The sequence below is a fragment of the Entelurus aequoreus genome, linkage group LG16 (genome assembly GCF_033978785.1).
Source record: "Entelurus aequoreus isolate RoL-2023_Sb linkage group LG16, RoL_Eaeq_v1.1, whole genome shotgun sequence".
NCBI lineage: Eukaryota > Metazoa > Chordata > Actinopteri > Syngnathiformes > Syngnathidae > Entelurus > Entelurus aequoreus.
In genome coordinates this window covers 18,673,171-18,693,757 of record NC_084746.1, presented here as the reverse complement: position 1 = coordinate 18,693,757, position 20,587 = coordinate 18,673,171, and the positions used below count along the sequence as shown (strand labels likewise).

The window sequence follows — 20,587 nt, the reverse complement described above, 5'->3', positions numbered from 1 at the left end:
TTTTTGTTTTTTGTAATGTGCTTAAGGCTGATGACAAATGAGTCACGGACCACAGATGGCCCCTGTGCCGCACTTTGGGAAATACAGCTGCAGAAGCTAACTGTTAATGGCCACTATAGTCTTAGTACCGTACCCTGGTGTATTTGTTCATCATATGGTCACATATGGGACGCGGGTTGTCTTACGTCAGCACCGGAGGTCGTAAAATCAGCTGTTTACCTGGCGGGTTTTTTTCAGGGATGAATAGGGAAGTCCTTCTTTAGCTGCAGTCTTGTTTTATCATACATTGCTGCCTTTGCACCTGTAATTGTTAACTTTTGTGAGCACATTAAATCAACAAAAAAATCCTGACTTTGGAGCAATGTTCACGGACTCCAGTATTTGGCTCTCTATTAGATGCAATGGTTTTCCGTATCGGGACCATGATTTCGGTCCTAACTTGTTCACCGGTCCTCATATGGAAGGTACTTTCCCTTGTTCTTGTTGATGTTTTAAGAAGAGTAGAAATACAAGAACACACACACACATACTCACAGCAGCACAGCGGTGGAGGTGGTTGTTTGGTTGTTTCTCCGTGGTGTCTGAGCTCCTCTGGGCGGGCTATTCCACTCTAACCGCCGCCTCTTCCTCCAACGGCCCTGGGACAGCCTCCTCCTATTCTTCACTTTTGTCCCAAGACCCGTCCGGAGCCCACCGAGCTGCGGTGTGGCCCGCGTCCAGGACAACAACATGGGAGGCGTCGCGTACCCGAGATGACCGACGCTTGGGCGAAAATTAACTTTTCCAGTGCGTGGAAACGTAAAAAGGAGACTTGTTTTCGGAGTCCCAGCTCCCCTCCTCTCTCCCCGTAGGATTTGATTCAAAGGCGAAAAGCAAGATGGCCGCCGACTCCGTGCAGGTAGGAAAAGTTGACAACTGTTGGGGGAAAGTACGCCAACTCGCTGTGAGCTTTTGACAGAACGTTCTGGGACGTTTTAACTACTCGGAGGTTTATTCGCTTGATATTCCAGCCGAGAGTTATACTTGCTCCCGAAGTTTTGTCTGGGAATCACCCTGGGATCGAGGCCTGGGAAACAATTGTCCAAACTTATCCAGAAATGTCCCAAGTTTCGAACGGAAATGGCGACTAATGTTCACTTTTGTGAAAAGTTCAAGCGGAAAGGTCGCTGGTTTCACTTAAGTGACGGTTAAACGTTAACTCGCGGGGGTCTTTACGCTAGCGTTAAGTCAAACAAGAGGACAGCGAGTCGCCTTTAGCACTATAAAGTCACAATATTTCGTAAAATGATCGATACAAATTGACACTGTTTAGCTTTGCCACAGGATTATTCAGAACACATGTGGACGTCACCTGTGACAGCGACAGTTGTGAACCACATGTGCTTATTCCTATTTTGTTGCCCTTGAAAACAAAAAAAGTTCGAAAACATGCTGTTTAAGGTTGTCCTCTTTTTTAATTATTTAATCCAAAAAGTTCCAAGTCAAGAATAATTGTGTTTTCACTTGAATGACGTCACTGCCGAGGACACTATTTCTGCCAAACATATATATGCAAACATGGACATAATTGTATCTCATCACCCCACTAAAATAAAACTTGTTTCATGGACTTTTTGTTGGGGAGAAGCTATGAGATGTATAAATTGATAATCTTTTCCAAGAGTACTGTATGACTGAAACTGGCTTGGTGATGTATTAGTGATACTGTATCTGTGTTTACCTGCTTCGTAGTCTAAATATCCGACATTTAAAAAAAAAAAAAGCATATCCAGTTTGATACATGAGCTGATTATACCTTATAAGAGACAATCAAAGACAACATTAATATTTTTAAATGTATCTTTACCATGTTAGTTAAATCATGTGTTATTGATCATTTTTAGCTGCTCAACAGTTTGATGACTGTTTCATTCATCGCCATTATAATAACCCTTCTTTGGTGATTCGCTAAGACCGCTGTAAAGGGGAATGGCACTTTTTTTTTTTTTAATTTTGCTTATAATTCACTGTCCTTATGAGAGACAAGAACACCTGTATTTTTTAAATGCATTATAATTCGTAAATAAAAGTTAATAAAAATCAGATTACAAAGGAGTTAATGGGAGCCATGATGTCATTTTGCCTATTCCGACCCTAAACCCCAATAAATAACCATCCAAAAAGTGTCAACAATACTCCATTTAAATTGTGTGACCTGAATTTTAACCAAGTATTAGCGATATTGTTATTATAAGTGCTAATGTTAAGGACCTACATTTAGTGGCACATTGATCAGAGAAAGGTAACTTTCTTCAACTGCTGTATTGACATCATTAGATGTGAGCTGTTTTTTTTCCTTTACGCTAGCGTTAAGTCAAACAAGAGTACAACGAGTCGCCTTTAGCGCTATAAAGTCACAATATTTCGTATGATGATCGATACAAATTGACACTGATATCGTTAGCTTTGCCACAGGATTATTCAGAACAGATGTGGACGTCACCTGTGACAGCGATAGTTGTGAACCACATGTGCTTATTCCTATTTTGTCTAAATATCCGACATTTAAAAAAAAAAAAAAGCATATCCAGTTTGATACATGAGCTGATTATACCTTATAAGAGACAATCAAAGACAAAATTTATATTTTTAAATGTATCTTTACTATGTTAGTTAAATCATGTGTTAATTATCATCAGCTCAACAGTTTGATGACTCTGTTTCATTCATCGCCATTATAATAACCCTTCTTTGGTGATTCGCTAAGACCGCTGTATAGGGGAATGGCACTTTTTTTTAAAATTTTGCTTATAATTCACTGTCCTTATGAGAGACAAGAACACCTGTTTTTTTTAATGCATTATAATTCGTGAATACAAGTTAATAAAAATCAGTTTACAATGGAGTTAATGGGAGCCATGATGTCATTTTGCCTATTCTGACCCTAAAACCCAATAAATAACCATCCAAAAAGTGTCAACAATACTCCATTTAAATTGTGTGACCTGAATTTTAACCAAGTATTAGCGATATTGTTATTATAAGTGCTAATGTTAGAGACCTACATTTAGTGGCACATTGATCAGAGAAAGGTAACTTCCTTCAACTGCTGTATTGACATCATTAGATGGTGAGCTGCTTTTTTGCCTTTATGCTAGCGTTAAGTCAAACAAGAGTACAACGAGTCGCCTTTAGCGCTATAAAGTCACAATATTTCGTATAATGACCGATACAAATTGACACTGACATCGTTAGCTTTGCCACAGGATTATTCAGAACACATGTGGATGTCACCTGTGACAGCGACCGTTGTGAACCACATATGCTAATTCCTATTTTGTTGCCCTTGAAAACAAAAAAAGTAAGAAAACATGCTGTGTAAGGTTGTGTCCTCTTTTTTTAAATTATTAAATCCAAAAAGTCCTGAGTCATGAATAATTGTGTTTTCACTTGAATGACGTCACTGCCAAACATATATATGCAAACATGGACATAATTGTATCTCATCACCCCACTAAAATACAACTTTTTACATTGACTTTTTGTTGGGGAGAAGCTATGAGATGTACAAATTGATAATCTTTTCCAAGAGTACTGTATGACTGAAACTGGCTTGGTGATGTATTAGTGATACTGTGAACCACAATCTGTGTTTACCTGCTTCGTAGTCTGATTATCTGACGTTTTTTGAAAAAAAAATCATATCCAGTTTGATACATGAGCTGATTATACCGTATTAAACAAAAATAAGACTTTTGTAAGAGACAATCAGACAGAATGAATATTTTTAAATGTATCTTTACCATGTTAGTTAAATCATGTGTTATTAATCATTTTTAGCTGCTCAACAGTTTGATGACTCATGTTTCATTGATCGCCATTATAATAACCCTTCTTTGGTGATTCGCTACAACCGCTGTAAAGGGGGAACAGCACTTTTTTTAAAATTTTGCTTATAGTTCACTGTCCTTATGAGAGACAAGAACACCTATGTCTTTTTTATGCATTCTAACTCGTAAATAAAAGTTAATAAAAATCAGTTTACAACGGAGCCAATGGGAGCCATGATGTCATTTTGTCTATTCCGACCCTAAAACCCAATAAATAACCTTCCAAAAAGTGTCAACAATACTCCATTTAAATAGTGTGACCTGAATTTTAACCAAGTATTAGCGATATTGTTATTATAAGTGCTAATATTAAGGACCTACATAAGACCTGGGCAAAATAAGGCCCTTTAAGCTTTTCAATCTGACCCGGGCATTCCCAAATATTTTTTTTAGATCTTTAAGATAGAAACTGTAGCTGCCATTATGATGTGCAGTGGTGCTTTTAAATGACCGTACGTCTTGAACTATACAAAGTATTTCAATGGTTGGAATCTGCGCTTTTGCATGATGTACTAGTTATTATGGTAATCTAAGTCACAGCAGGTCAGACGAGGCACCAAGCAGTGTGGGTGGGGAGCATTTCCACAGAGTGTTTCCAGAGCGTCCAGCCTGAAATGTGGGTGTCAGGGACAGACGCGGAAGGAGTTTTTTACAACAAAGTTCTAAAGCTTAGTGATATATCAGATTGTAGGTGGGAATTTTTTTACCCTTCACGTTCATATTTCGCTTTTTGTTGCGTTTTGCTTGATTGCAAAATATGTGACGTTCACATGTTGTCAATATTTAGTGTTTTATCGTTAATATTGTAAATCCCACACTCTTTATTTTCATGTGTCTCATTCAGTAAAAAAAATTTAAATTCCACTCCGTTTTTTAAAGGCCTACTGAAACCCACTACTACCGACCACGCAGTCTGATAGTTTATATATCAATGATGAAATCTTAACATTGGAACACATGCCAATACGGCCGGGTTAACTTATAAATTAGTATTTTAAATTTCCTGCGAAACTTCCGGTTGAAAAAGTCTATGTATGATGACGTATGCGCGTGACGTTAATCGTTGAAACGGAAGTATTCGGACACCATTGTATCCAATACAAAAAGCTCTGTTTTCATCGCAAAATTCCACAGTATTCTGGACATCTGTGTTGGTGAATCTTTTGCAATTTGTTTAATGAACAATGAAGACTGCAAAGAAGAAAGCTGTAGGTGGGATCGGTGTATTAGCGGCTGGCTGCAGCAACACAACCAGGAGGACTTTGACTTGGATAGCAGACGCGCTATCCGATGCTAGCCGCCGACCGCATCGATGATCGAGTGAAGTCCTTCGTCGCTCCGTCGATCGCTGGAACGCAGGTGAGCACGGATGTTTATGAGCAGATGAGGGCTGGCTGGCGTAGGTGGATAGCTAAGGTTTTTAGCATAGCTCTGTGAGGTCCCGTAGCTAAGTTAGCTTCAATGGCGTCGTTAGCAACAGCATTGTTAAGCTTCGCCAGGCTGGAAAGCATTAACCGTGTAGTACAGGTCCATGGTTTAATAGTATTGTTGATTTTCTATCTATCCTTCCAGTCAGGGGTTTATTTCTTTTGTTTCTATCTGCAGTTAAGCCCGATGCTATCACGTTAGCTCCGTAGCTAAAGTGCTTCGCACTAATAAAGTATTGTCGTGGAGATAAAAGTCACTGCTAAGGTCCATTTCGTGTTCTCGACTCTCATTTTCAAGAGGATATAGTATCCGATGTGGTTTAAAATACAAATCAGTGATCCACAATAGAAAAAGGAGAAAGTTAAGTTAAGTTAAAGTTAAAGTGGAATCCAATGAGCCCTTGTACCTAAGTTACGGTCAGAGCGAAAAAAGATACGTCCTGCACTGCACTCTAATCCTTCACTCTCACGTTCCTCATCCACAAATCTTTCATCCTCGCTGAAATTAATGGGGTAATCGTCGCTTTCTCTGTCCAAATCGCTCTCGCTGCTGGTGTAAACAATGGGGAAATGTGAGGAGCCTTTCAACCTGCGACGTCACGCTACTTCCGGTACAGGCAAGGCTTTTTTTATCAGCGACCAAAAGTTGCAAACTTTATCGTCGATGTTCTCTACTACATCCTTTCAGCAAAAATATGGCAATATCGTGAAATGATCAAGTATGACACATAGAATGGATCTGCTATCCCCGTTTAAATTTAAAAAAATCATTTCAGTAGGCCTTAAGGCGGTCTGTCATAACATTTTTAGCATTCAATCAGACATATTTGTGAGTCTTTGTTTTAGTATTCCTAAAAATAGACATACCGGCCCCAGACACATTTTTTTTCTCAAAATTTGGCCCCCGAGTCAAAATACTTGCCCAGGCCTGACCTACATTTAGCGGGGCATTGATCAGACCGAAGTAACTTCCTTCAGCTGCTGTGTTGACATCATTAGCTGGTGAGCTGCTTTCTCGCCTCAGAGCTTGTGAAAGTTAATTCTCAATCAGGGATGCCCAAAGTGGGGCCTGCGGGCTAATTTTGGCCCCTCGTACTTAGTTTGGCCCGCCGCAGGTTGGCTACCTCATTTAATACACATATTCTGACCTCTTTCAAGCTGTACAATCATTGATGGCATGTCCGCAAGGCTGAACTGTAAAACAGTCAGTAGATTTGACTGTAAAAACCTGTCCACTGAGTCACCAGAAATGTACCATAAAATCATCAGTGGTTTTCCATTGTACAGTAATGCACTGTAAAAACAGGGAACACAGATTTTACGGTAAAAAGGAGCTCCTCAATCACCAGGATTTTGCTGTAAAAATAAGTAGTACTGCTTTTGAATTTACAGTAAGTTGGTTTAAAAAAAACAACCATAGATTTCTCCCGGGGGGAAAAAACTTGTCACCTAAGTCGCCAAAATGTTACAGTAAAAATAACAATGGTATTGTTTTTTAATTTACAGTAAAGCAGTGTAAAAATGGCCATATATTTTATTGTAAAAAACTGGCAGCTTAGTCACCAAAATTTTTACGTGAAACCGTGGTACAGTTTTTCAATTTACAGTAAGTTTGTGTAAAACACTGTACATTTTACAGTAACATTTTGGTGACTGAGCTGCCAGTTTGTTTTATACCGTAAAAGATATAAAAAAAATGTATACAAGTTAACTTGTAAACCTGACAATTGCTATTACGTTACATTTATGGCCGTTCAGTGGATAAGGTTGGATTTTTTTCTCATCATTTTCTTTTTAGCGTGAGTAAAGAATGTACTACAGACCTAATAAGTCCGAAAGAGAAGGAGTTGATACAGTGTCATCTGCTCAGAGATGCTACCCAGTGGTTGTTTGAGCACACTGCAGCTAGCCCTGGATAGTCCCACTCCTGTCATGCAAAATTGTCACAAGAATGAGGCAAACATATAACCTTACCTAGTGTATGAGGCTAAATGTCTCACTTGATGTTGCATAGTAAAAATTTGGCCCACGGACACTTGGCACATTTTCACTTTGGCCTTTGGAGGCAAAAAGTTTGGTCATACATTATAAACTGTGCCTCTCACCTGGATAGTAAAATGATGTGGACATTGACTGAGAAGTTGGTAGACTTTGACAGACAACCCAGACCCGGAAATGGTGAGAAAGACCCGAAAAGATGCTTTGTTCCACCCCCCTTTTTTTCTTCACGGAAGTTATGAGTCATTCTTCATCCAAACGTGAACACATAAATATCTTAACATTTGGCGTCGCAATGCGAGCAGACATTGTACAGTAAGTGATGTTTTATTATGTTTGTTAGTGCTCATGAAGTCTGCAGTGAGCAGAAATCAGTCATGTTGTTGAAGAAAAAAAGCGAATGTTGTAATGCGCCGCCGTATGCTTAAAATGAGCAAAATAGGTAAATATTACATTTATGAAAGTGCCTGTTACGACATAACATATGTACTTACTGTGTGTATATAAAACGTTAATGGAAGAGTTTGGATGTTTTTTAAGCGCTTTACAGGCAGAATAGAGCGACTGCCAAAGGCTCCATTGTAAGCTGACTTTTGCTCGCATTTACTTACTAGTTAGAATACATTCAAAAAACATGTTTTCTTGTCTTGTATAAGGATTGTGAATGATTGGCAAAAGTCCCCAAAATGTGCAGTTCCCTTTAAACGCATGGTTAGCTTCCCAATTTGCGCACTTCAATACTTACACATAGCATTTTGAGTGTTTAAGTACGGCAAAATGCAGTGCACGTTAAATGATGAGTGTGCCGCTGCAGAGCTTAACCATCCTCCATCATCGCCATCTCAGCGGCCATTTCCCTGTGAGAACATGCGGTTTGCAATAGCGAGGTACTATCGATCGTTTTTTCGTTCGGAATAGAAAAAATATTTAACATAACAATCCATTTTTCCGGTTGTCTGCTTTGATAATTTAAAAAATGGACCGTTGTCCATGATCCGTTATTCAAATGTATTAATGTACCGTATTTGTCGGACAATAAGGCGCACTTAAAATCCTTTCATTTTCTCAAAAATCAACAGTGCGCCTTATAACCCGGTGTGCCTAATGTACGGAATAATTCTGGTTGTGCTTACCGACCTCGAAGCAATTTTATTTGGTACATGGTGTAATGATAAGTTTGACCAGTAGATGGTAGTCACACATAAGACATACACTATATTGCCTAAAGTATTTGGCCACCCATCCAAATGATGAGAATCAAGTGTCCTAACCACCACAGGTGTATAAAATCAAGCACTTAGACATGGAGACTGTTTCTACAAACATTTGTGAAAGAATGGGCCGCTCTCAGTGATTTCCAGCGTGGAACTGTTATAGGATGCCACCTGTGCAACAAATCCAGTGGTGAAATTTTCTTGCTCCTAAATATTCCAAAGTCAACTGTGGTCTTTATTATAAGAAAAGTGAAGAGTTTGGGGACAACAGCAAGTCAGCCACTAAGTGGTAGGCCACGTAAACTGACAGAGAGAGGTCCAAACTTTATGTGACCTTCCAATTAGCCAACATACAGTACGCAGAGAGCTTCATGGAATGGGTTTCCATGGCCGAGCAGCTGCATCTAAGCCATACATCACCAAGTCCAATGCAAAGCGTCGGATGCAGTGGTGTAAAGCACGTCGCCACTGGAATCTAGAGCAATGGAAACGCTTTCTCTGGAGTGATGAATCACGCTTTTCCATCTGGCAATCTGATGGACCAGTCTGGGTTTGTAGGTTGCCAGGACAACGCTACATTTCGGACAGCATTGTGCCGAGTGTGAAATTTGGTGGAGGAGGAATTATGGTGTGGGGTTGTTTTTCAGGAGTTGGGCTAGGCCCCTTAGTTCCAGTGAAAGGAACTTTGAATGCGCCAGGATACCAAAACATTTTGGACAATTCCATGCTCCGAACCTTGTGGGAAGTGGGAACAGTTTGGAGCGGGCCCCTTCCTCTTCCAACATGACTGTGCACAAAGCAAGGTCCATAAAGACATGGATGACAGAGTCTGGTGTCCTAGTCACGTCCGTTGTGTCCTTGGGTAAGACACTTCACCCTTTGCCTCTGATGGCTGCTGGTTAGCGCCTTGCATGGCAGCTCCCGCCATCAGTGTGTGAATGTGTGTGTGAATGGGTAAATGTGGAAATACTGTCAAAGCGCTTTGAGTACATTGAAGGTAGAAAAGCGCTATACAAGTATAACCCATTTATCATTATTTATTTATAACTTGACTGGCCTGCACAGAGTCCTGAACTGAACCCGATAGAACACCTTTGGGATCATTTAGATTGGAGACTGAGAGCCAGGCCTTCTCGACCAGCATCAGTGTGTGACCTCACCGATGCACTTTTGGAAGAAGGGTCGAAAATTCCTATAAACACACTCCGCAACCTTGTGGGCAGCCTTCCCAGAAGAGTTGAAGATGTAATAGCTGCAAAAGGTGGACCCACATCTTACTGAATCCTATGGGTTAGAAATGGGATGGCACTTCTAGTTCATATGTGAGTTAAGGCAGGTGGCCAAATACTTTTGGCAATATAGTGTACGTGTAGACTCCAATGTGACGCCAGTAAACAACACCAAAACTTTAAATGTTCCATTGAAAATAAAGAACATTACACACGGCACTCAAAAATCTGTCAAAATGTTTTAGCATGATTTTGAAGCCGCTTGATGGATTGTCGGCCCATATACGGCTACTGTAGTCAAAGATACAAGTATTACTATGGTGTGTGTAAAAGGACCGCAAAATGGCATCTATTAGCAGACATATTTTCTGGCGTTTTGTTTCACAATATTATGCAAAATCAACTTTTCTTACCTTCTGGTACCTGCTAATGTGTATTTGAGATCTGCATAAGTCCTGAAAATTTGCGCACGTCTGCCACTGTCATCCGTGCCAATGCCGTAGTCGATGAGCTTCTTCTTTTTCACTATATTCTTGTTATGGGGCATTCACCCTCTGCTGTTGCCATTTCTAATATAAAGTCGCGTAAAGTCCTAACTTATATCTCGCTATGGAAGCGCTAAAAACTACCAGTGTAGTGGGTTTACATAATTCACCCACAGAAGTTTAGTTATTCAAGCATTCCGGTCGGACGGTTTTTCACGGGACACATTTCCGGCGTTGTTGCACTAGTGAGCCACGGATGAGAAGATGCTGCTCTGTTTTTGATTTAAGTAAAGTCTGAATGTCATTAAAACAGTTAGCTCCATCTGTTGACACTTTTTCAACTCATGTCCTTGCACGCTACACCGTTACAACAAAGATGACGGAGAGAAGACGCTGTCGAAAGTGAGCCACGTAAATAAGACCGCCCACAAAACGGAGCATCCTTAAGCGACTGTCAGAAAGCGGCTTGAAGATGATCTGTAAAACATAATATATGCAACATTTTGACCAAGGAACTACCATGACATGTTATGTAGACCAGTGGTCCCCAACCACCGGTCCGTGGATCGATTGGTACCGGGCAGCACAAGAAATAAAAATTAAAAAAAGAAAATATATATATATTTTTTTGTTAAATCAACATAAAAAACACAAGATAAACGTATAATAAGTGCACCAACCCAAAAAACCTCCCTCCCCCATTTACACTCATTCACACTCATTCACGATCTGCCATAGTGAACGATCTTCACTATGGCAGAAACATGCTGAGGCTTTCGTCCAGCAGTGGACTGACAATGGCTGATGATGATGATGATGATGACACTCATTCACACAAAAGGGTTGTTTCTTTCTGTTATTAATATTTCTGGTTCCTACATTATGTATCAATATAGACCAATACAGTCTGCAGGGATACAGTCCGTAAGCACACATGATTGTAGTTTTTTATGACAAAAAAAAAAAAAAAAAAAAATCCGGTGCATCTTTTGTATGAAAAAAGACCTGAAGATATGTATATCCTTACACTAAGGATTATAATCCTTAGTGTAAAATGAGGATTATAATCCGCTTTATAATCCTAATAAGGCGGATTATAAGGTGCACCGCTTTATAATCCGGTGCGGCCTATGGTCCAGAAAATACGGTATTTAGAAATGGAAAATGGTAATTAAAACAAGAAGTGGAAAACTCTTTTCCCCCTTCAGTGTTTGGACATATAGGTAGATGCTCAGTGTCCTCGTCTGTGAGTGACCCACAACAACACAAGAAGAAGAGCGACGTACATGGCTTCATTTGCCTGCTCGATAGAAAACCAATCAAATGTGTAACTTTCCATATCTTTGGACATTAAAAAAACAGAAGGCAACTCTTGACCGCGACAAACTTGTTATGACAACACCGTTCTTCTTTGTCTTCTTCTTCTGTTGTTCCGGGTCGAGGATACTAAAAAGAGACACTGCGCTTGTGCTAGCTACTAGAGATGTCCGATAATGGCTTTTTTGTCGATATCCGATATTCTGATATTGTCCAACTCTTAATTACCGATTCAGATATCAACCGATACCGATATATACAGTCGTGGAATTAACACATTATTATGCCTAATTTTGTTGTGATGCCCCGCTGGATGCATTAAACAATGTAACAAGGTTTTCCCAAATAAATCAACTCAAGTTATGGAAAAAAATGCCACTGCCATATTTATTATTGAAGTCACAAAGTGCATTATTTTTTTAACATGCCTCAAAACAGCAGCTTGGAATTTGGGACATGCTCTCCCTGAGAGAGCATGAGGAGGTTGAGGTGGGCAGGGTTGAAGGGTGGGGGGGGGTCAGGGAGTAGCGGGGGATGTATATTGTAGCGTCCCGGAAGAGTTAGTGCTGCAAGGGTTTCTGGGTATTTGTTCTGTTGTGTTATGGTGCGGATGTTCTCCCGAAATGTTTGTCATTCTTGTTTGGTGTGGGTTCACAGTGTGGCGCATATTTGTAACAGTGTTAAAGTTGTTTATATGGCCACCCTCAGTGTGACCTGTATGGCTGTTGACGAAGTATGCTTGCATTCACTTGTGTGTGTGAAAAACCGTAGATATTATGTGATTGGGCCGGCACGCAAAGGCAGGGCCTTTAAGGCTGGGCTGGGCGATATGGCCTTTTTTTAATATCGCAATATTTTAAGGCCATATCGCGATACATGATATATATCTTGATATTTTTCCTTAGCCTTGAATAAACACTTGATGCATATAATCACAGCAGTATGATGATTCTATGTGTCTACATTAAAACATTCTTCTTCATACTGCATTAATATATGCTACTTTAGATTTTTCATGCAGAGAAGGAAATCACAACTAAAAAAAAAAATCAAAATTTTTTTCATACGGTGTTGATCTGGAAATGTTTGCTTCGGCATTTTGATGGCGTGGGCGTGTGGCACCGAACGGAGATGTTGACATGCGGAGTAAGCACTCTTCATTCTCTAGCAGGTGACTTTTCAAATGATGCTACATATTAGCAGTAATGTTACTTTTTATAGCAACGCTTTTGCCCCACACTTGACAAATTACGGTTGTCTGTTCGACATATTCCCACTTGAAGCCAAACCACCGCCAGACGATGGATCCCCTGCTGTTTTTTGGGGGAATTAATTATTCCTTCATTTGTTACCAGATTTGCACCTTCTCTCTCTCGTATTACCACTCGCACGGCTGCGCTAGCATCACAGCTAACGTTACCCATGCTGCTACCTCTTTGCTGCGCGAGGGTGTATACGTATGTGACGTATGACGTGACAGTATGTGACGTGTGTAAGAAGGTGCGCTTGTCTGTCTGTGACAAGGAGACACAGGAAAGAGCGAGGAGAGCCTGTAGTGTAATGCCAGCAGCTAAAAGCAACTGCGTGAGAACGTATACTCGAATATCACGATATAGTCATTTTGTATATCACACAGAGACAAACCCGCGATATATCGCGTATAAAGTCATACATTTTACTTTTTGAAACCGATACCGATAATTTCCGATATTACATTTTAAAGCATTTATCGGCTGATAATATCGGCAGTCCGATATTATGTGACATCTCTACTAGCTACCCGTTTGTCCAACCCTTTTTTGTACAGGGAATACAAAAAAGTGTTTCCCCCTCATTTGAATTCCCAATTTCAATTTTCAAACACATTAATACAATAATAATAATCATGGTTAACGCTCCGTTTTTTTGGTTTTGTTTTCATTATCAAACCAAAAAATTTGGAAAATTGATTTTTATGTTTGATTATTTTTCTATTCCACAAGAAAAACAGATGGCGGCGACCTACACGGACTGTCGATCAATTATTACTTGTCTTGGTCTCAAAATGTTCTGTCAAACGGCATGAAGAAGAAGACTGTTTGAATACCAATACTAATTGAACCTGCAAATGTTAATTGTCACTCACACCTGTTCATTTAGCTGTTCATCTCTTTGAGAGAACAGCAAGCTGTGCAAAAAGTTTAGAAAAGGTCAAGCGTCAAAATAAGTTCACCTGTAAGGGTTATAGTACAATCTAGCTTCATCCTGAATTTTCATGTGAAAGCCAGATAGCCCTTAACATTTTATGAGTAGTGTGTACTTTTACAAAGGGCTGTTACCAAAGCACTTTAAAGATCAAAGACACTGACTAGTGAAAAATGACAGCAAAAAGCATGCAGAATGACTTACATGCTTACATCCCCTCTGTGAGTAGCAATGTGCTCAGCAGTCACACGCACTGGCGCTCTGTTGGTTCGCATGTATGAACCTCAAGCCTCCAACAACTGGCTGCATTCTACTGAGAGGTCTTTCTAATATTTTGCATCATGTATAGTGGCACTGTAATTGTCACTTCTCTTTTGAGGGAAAATTTTTTGATTGATCCTTTTATGTAGAGGTGTCCAAACTACAACCCGCGGGCATCTTCAGTTTGGCCCGTGAGACGTCACAAGTTTAATAAGGCGGGCGGCATTAACTTGACTTGACTCGTGAAAAAGACAACAGTTTTGCCTTGCAGGACAACAATTTGTATGTTTTGTAGCAAGCAACAACACAACAGTCACATCATCCCTGGCGAGCGTTGTAGACTAGGGTTGTACGGTATACCGGTATTGGTATAGTATCGCGATTAAGGCTGCAGCTAACGATTATTTTTCTATCGATTAATCTATAGATTATTTTTTCGATTAATCGGTTAATCTATAGATTATTTTTTTCGATTAATCTATAGATTATTTTTTCCTTTTGCCGATTATTTTCTTATTCAAAATGAAGATGAAAAAATAAATGTAGGCCCGTTTTTTCAAAAGGCATGGCTTTTATTTACAAAAAAAAAAGAAGTATGGCCACTCAGTCAACATTGACAACAACATGACTAAATATTCTGTAACAATGTAAACATTTAAAACTTTTAATATTTAACAAAATTAAAAGTAGCTTATTTGCTTTTTAATGTGCAAATATAAAAGTCAACATCCAGTGCAAATCTTAATATTCTGCAATAGTATAAGCATTTCAAAAGTAAAAGTATTGCTTATTTTGCTTTAAAATGTGCAAAAATAAAGATAAACATCCAATACAAAAAAGTGCAAAACGAAATATTCTGTAACAGTGTAAACATTTCAACAAAAGTTAAAGTATTGCTTATTTGCTAAAATGTGCAAAAATAAAGATAAACATTCAATACAAAAAAGTGCCAATCTAAATATTCTGGAGCACTGTAAACATTAAATATTGCTTTTAAAATGTGCAAAATAAACATCTAGTCCAACACAGTACACAATAACCAATTCTACTCATTCCAGTGAGTGTCTAACAGTTGAAATGAAGAAAGGTTAGCATGTCTACATGCTTTGGTTCTTTTCTTGTTTACAATATTCCCAGCAGCTGAAAATAGGCGCTCAGAAGGGGTCGATGTGGCTGGAACTGAGAGCTAATTAGCCTTCACCTCAAGCCAGGACTGCGAGCGAGCTGAGCTGCAGTTTAAGTTTCTAGAAGGTCAACGGGCTCATAGTGATGTTACTAGTAGTTGACTGGGAGGTGTTTATTATCATTTGGGGAGAGTCCGCTGCCTGATGCTCACCTGCTAAACACCTATCTGCTCGACGCTGAAGCGCTGACTACATGCGCTCTGAATACACACTGCTGATTGGCTGGTAATGCTTCGTGTGTACCAATCAGATGGTTGTGTGGGTGGGACAATGCTGCGTGTGTACCAATCAGATGGTTGTGTGGGTGGGACAATGCTGCGTGCTGAGACAGGCAGACGGAGCAAAGCAGCTTGTTAAGACTTTAGCTTTAGCTTAGGAACTCGTTCGGTACACCCCCGTACCGAACCGAAAGCCCCGTACCGAAACGGTTCAATACAAAACACGTACCGTTACACCCCTAGCAGATACAAATGACACATTCATGTTTTTGTGTAATGATGACAACGTATGCTCGCGCGGACGATTGACTAGTTGATGGTTTTCTTTTCAAATGTTCGTTCATAGCCGTTGTGCTGCTATGATAGGCCATTTCCGCTCGACACAGTGTGCATACAACAACATTATTAGGCCGTTTATTGAAATACTCCCACACTTTTGACCACTTTTGGCATGCTTTTCCCCCCTCGCTCGCACCGCTCGCATCGTCTTCTTTGATCGTCTGCTTTGCGCTTCGCCATGACGGTAGTGTGACGTCATTATGCGACGCGTCGACGCACAAAAACGGCGTCGACGTATTTACGTAACCGATGACGTCGACTACGTCGACGCGTCGTTTCAGCCTTAATCGCGATACTAATGAATCATTCGGTACTATACCGCCTCTAAAAAGTACCGCCCCTCTGTCGTCGTCACGTCATGTCATTGTTGGTTTTACGAGCAGAGGAGCATGTTTGACAGCGCACAATCACAGAGTACTTACAAGCAGACACAGTGTGTAGACATAAAAGGGAGAACGGACGCATTTTGGCTTAAAAATTAACGATAAAGGTGAAGCTACAACACGGAAACGCCCTCAGGAAGAGGTGCTTTAAGACATGACTAGCTAGCTAGCGGCTGAATTCCAGCCGCAGTCGGCAGTGTTGTAGCTACTTCTAAATCACTAATCCTCGCCTCCATTAAGTTTCTTACAAGTATCATCCCTGCAGGACGAGGAATAGCTAAACATGCTTCACTACACACCGTAGCTTACCAGCGTCAAAATGTAAACAAACGCCATTAGTGGATCTACACCTAACATCCACTGTAATGATACCAAGTACAGGAGCGTATCTAGTCGACACTACTATGATTACATTGATATTTTTTAGCATCACAAAATCTTTTTTCGTTTTTGAAAAATGTATATTATGTTTATAAACTCAGGAAATATGTCCCTGGACACATGAGGACTTTGAATATAACCAATGTATGATCCTGTAACAACTTGTTATTGGATTGATACCTAAATGTGTGGTATCATCCAAAACTAATGGAAAGCATCCGCACAACAGAAGAATAAGTGATTATTACATTTTAACAGAAGTGTAGATAGAACATGTTAAATGAGAAAGTAAGCTGATATTAACAGTAAATGAACAAGTAGATTAATAATTAATTTTCTACCACTTGTCCTTAATAATGTTGACAAAATAATAGAATGATAAATTATACGATATGTTACTGCTTATGTCAGCAGCTAAATTAGTAGCCTTTGTTTGCTTACTTACTACTAAAAGACAAGTTGTGTTGTATGTTCATTATTTTATTTAAGGACCAACTTGCAATAAGAAACATATGTTTAATGTACCGTAAGATTTGTTGTTAAAATAAACACAATAATGCAATTTTTTGTGGTCCCCTTTATTTAGAAAAGTACCGAAATACATTTTGGTACGGGTACCAAAATATTGGTATTGGAACAACACTATTGTACACACACAACTCCCACAAACCACGCCTCTGCCTCCCTGGCCCCCATATCAGCTAGCATTTGACACAGGACCCCATATGCACACATAGCTGCCTGGGATATGCCTGTAAAAAATGATTTCATTTTGGACGTCCAGAATCATTATTTGGGTCAACAAGGTGGAATTACATCTGAAAACCTTTGTCAAGTTGAGTTCATGTCTGTCCCCGCCCATCATGACGTTTAAAAGTGTAAAATATGTTCCACCTTAAAGACGGACTATTTTATTTTGAAAGTAAACCAAATAATTTATTTAGTTTTTGTGCATGACTTCCTGTCCTACACAAGCACACTTTAGCTAAATTGATCCGCCGTGTTGCGGCAAACGTCAAAAAGAGAAGTTCCGCGCATATTTAGGTAGAATCAAAATCACAATTAATTGTGCAGCCCTACTGTGGATAAAATAAAAACCTACCCGTTTATTAGTTGTCAGGATGGTCTCAATGAAGACTCTTTAAATATATGACATGGCACCAGCATATCCTGGCTGGTGGACAGAATCTTCTAAACAGCCCTATTTTGACACTAAATAATTTGTATACACAATGGAATTAATACAGAGTAATAATAAGACGTGTATATATCATTCAAATCATCCGCTCTGACATTGTATTAATACTTTATTTAGTGATTTAAGAATTAAACGTAGATATACGACAATTTACACAATGTTTACATGTAAACCAGCAATTAAAGGTAATTCACTTTGTAGTATTAAAATTAAATAGTCAAAGCAGTTCACCAATATATCAATCTTTTTGTATGTCTCTGATGATCTCAATAACCCCGGAATTAACCAAACATTATCAACAACACCAAATGGCAGTGGAAAGTAGTCATCTGTTAGGTTCACAGTTTGTAAGCTATTAGCGCCAGCCTATTAGCATGTAGCATTCTCACATACCTAAACAAGCTGAAATAGTCACAATCGCACCTTGTACGAGAAGCACACATCGTATGGACACCAGTTGCATTAAAGATGGGGCATGGAAAGTAGGACTTCACATATACGAGTAAAAATAGAAGGAACTGAATGATTTGAGAAAGTATATGCACACGTCTACTGAGTGTCTGTGGCCAGAGGAGGGCCAGCCGACTGAGGGATGGAAGGCTACTGAGATAGGCATCATGCAGAAGGGAAGCAGGAGCATGATAACGGCCTCAAGTTTTCCATTGTCCTATTGTTTGAATGGAGCTCTTGTTATAAGACTTGGTGATTTGAAAATGTTTAACAACACAATTATCTCACTGTTCTGGAGTCTTCCAACTAATGTTTGCCTTTGCACCCTCCCCCAACATCCTCTCGTATGTACTCCTTTGAAAGATCCGACAAGTAGGACATGAGTAGGTACCAGTTGTTGACCTTTTTGTAAGAATAGTGTTATTCAATACAGACCCCTGACCGCACGTCGCGCAAGTCACTTATCGATGTATATTTTTACCAGCTGTTAGAGCATGTGGCTGGTTTTGTTTTCGCCGTGTGTCTGTGCTTGTGTGTGACCCGTGTATTCCAATAGTAGTCATAAAGTTCTACACACTTTACCTGGACAATTTAATGACAAAAACAAATCTTTTGTGGGATTACATCCCAATGCAAGGTGTATTTGTTAGGTTTTAGATGCATGCTTATATAGCGCCAGATCATGACAGAAGTCATTTGAGGAAGCCTTTTATTTGAAACATGTCTGTATATTTTGCTTTCATTAAACAAGCTAACTAAATAAGCATATTTTTAGGAGTGCCCTTTTTGTCTTGTGCGTTTACATTTCTCCTCTGCTGTCTGTATCACCCTCTGCCTAACAGGTTTTGACTTGGTGGATGTTGTCCGTGCGTCATGTGTGGCTGACGGAATGGGCGATATTGCCTAAAATCTATATTGATATATATTACAGCCTCCTGTGATAATGATCTATATCACAATATATTATTTGGCATGTAAATGAGAACCATTTAAAAAAAAAAAAAAAACAATGGTTAAAAAGATTAACAAAGCTGATACTGATAACGATTTTCAAGATCATTAAATGATTACATTTTGGATCACAGTTATATTCAGACACAGATGGCGGTGTAACGACATAACATAAATTAAATATTACGATTTTTATATATTCTGTTGCCTTAAAGGAGGGCTTGTATTTTAGGGCACCAAGGCAAACATTATTTTCTTTGTGTGTGTGTATATATATTTATATATATGTGTGTGTGTATATATATATATATATTAGAGATGCGCGGTTTGCGGACACAACCGCGGAGTCCGCGGATAATCCGCGGGTCGGGCGGATGCATGACGAAAAAAATAGATTCGGGCGGGTGGCGGTTGAACCAATTCGGAAATATATATACATAGTTAAATGTTGTTACCCACATACGAAAAACGAGCAGCACTCTTTGAAACAGGCAATTATTCATCAGACTGCTGCAGCTGTCCGCCAAATTTCTCCCCCCCCCCTACAAAACCCCCCCCATTTACTTCCGGGGCTGCGTCCAATAAAGTCACAAAGTTGCCGGGGGTCCTTAACCGGCACGCGACTGTCCTGTTTCGCGCCTGTACAAAAAAAAACAATAATCGATTTCTTCAGATTCCAGCAGCTGTCAAAGACGAAGTATCCTTCCAGCGACGGGCAGTCAAAGCCGAAGTGCTATCGATCGCTGTCAATGACGTAAGAGGAAACATGACCACAGAAGTAAATGGGGGCGGGGGGAAGGTTTTTGTAGGGGGAAGAAATTTGGCGTGACACAGCACACCACAACACAACACAACAGAAGAAGAAGAAAAAAATAAAAAGATGGCAACGCCGGCAGTAAACGTGGTACGCGACAAACTAAAAAAGGTAATACTAAAGACCAGGGGGAAAAAAATAACAATAATAGTCAACACTTTCTTAATGGAAATGACAATAATATTATAATAATGATAAATAATATTATCACGCATTAATATCTCTTAGCCTCTAATGTGTGGCCAAGAGATATTAATGCATGGCACGCATTAAATGTCTCTGCTGCATTGGATCAGTCTCCTTTCTTTAACAGGCAAAAGCTTTCTAACCTCACTAATGCCTTGCATCGTCTTTATTAGATATATAACAACGGGTGGGTGGCGGGTGGCGGGCGGTTGTGGTTTTGATAAAATGTTAGTTCGGGTGGATGACGACTTTTGTGATGCGGTTGCGGATGAAATAATTGCCTATCCGCGCATCTCTAGTATATATATATATACAGTATATATATATATATATATATATATATATATATATATATATATATATATATATATATATATATATATATATATATATATATATATTAGGGCTGCAACAACTAATCGATTAAAATCGATTATAAAAATAGTTGCCGATTAATTTAGTCATCGATTCGTTGGCTCTATGCTATGCGCATGCGCAG

At 39.4% G+C, this 20,587-nt stretch overlaps 1 protein-coding gene across 1 annotated transcript in view; it reads left to right on the top strand.

Moving 5' to 3' along the window:
- The first annotated feature begins 530 nt into the window (after positions 1–530).
- The window catches only part of pkn2a (protein kinase N2a), a 102,741-nt gene continuing 82,684 nt past the window's right edge, over positions 531–20,587 (top strand). Inside the window, exon 1 of the mRNA XM_062022297.1 lies at positions 531–898. Within this exon, the coding sequence (XP_061878281.1) occupies positions 878–898 (21 nt within the window). The 5' untranslated portion in view covers positions 531–877. The remainder of the gene's footprint in view (positions 899–20,587) is intronic.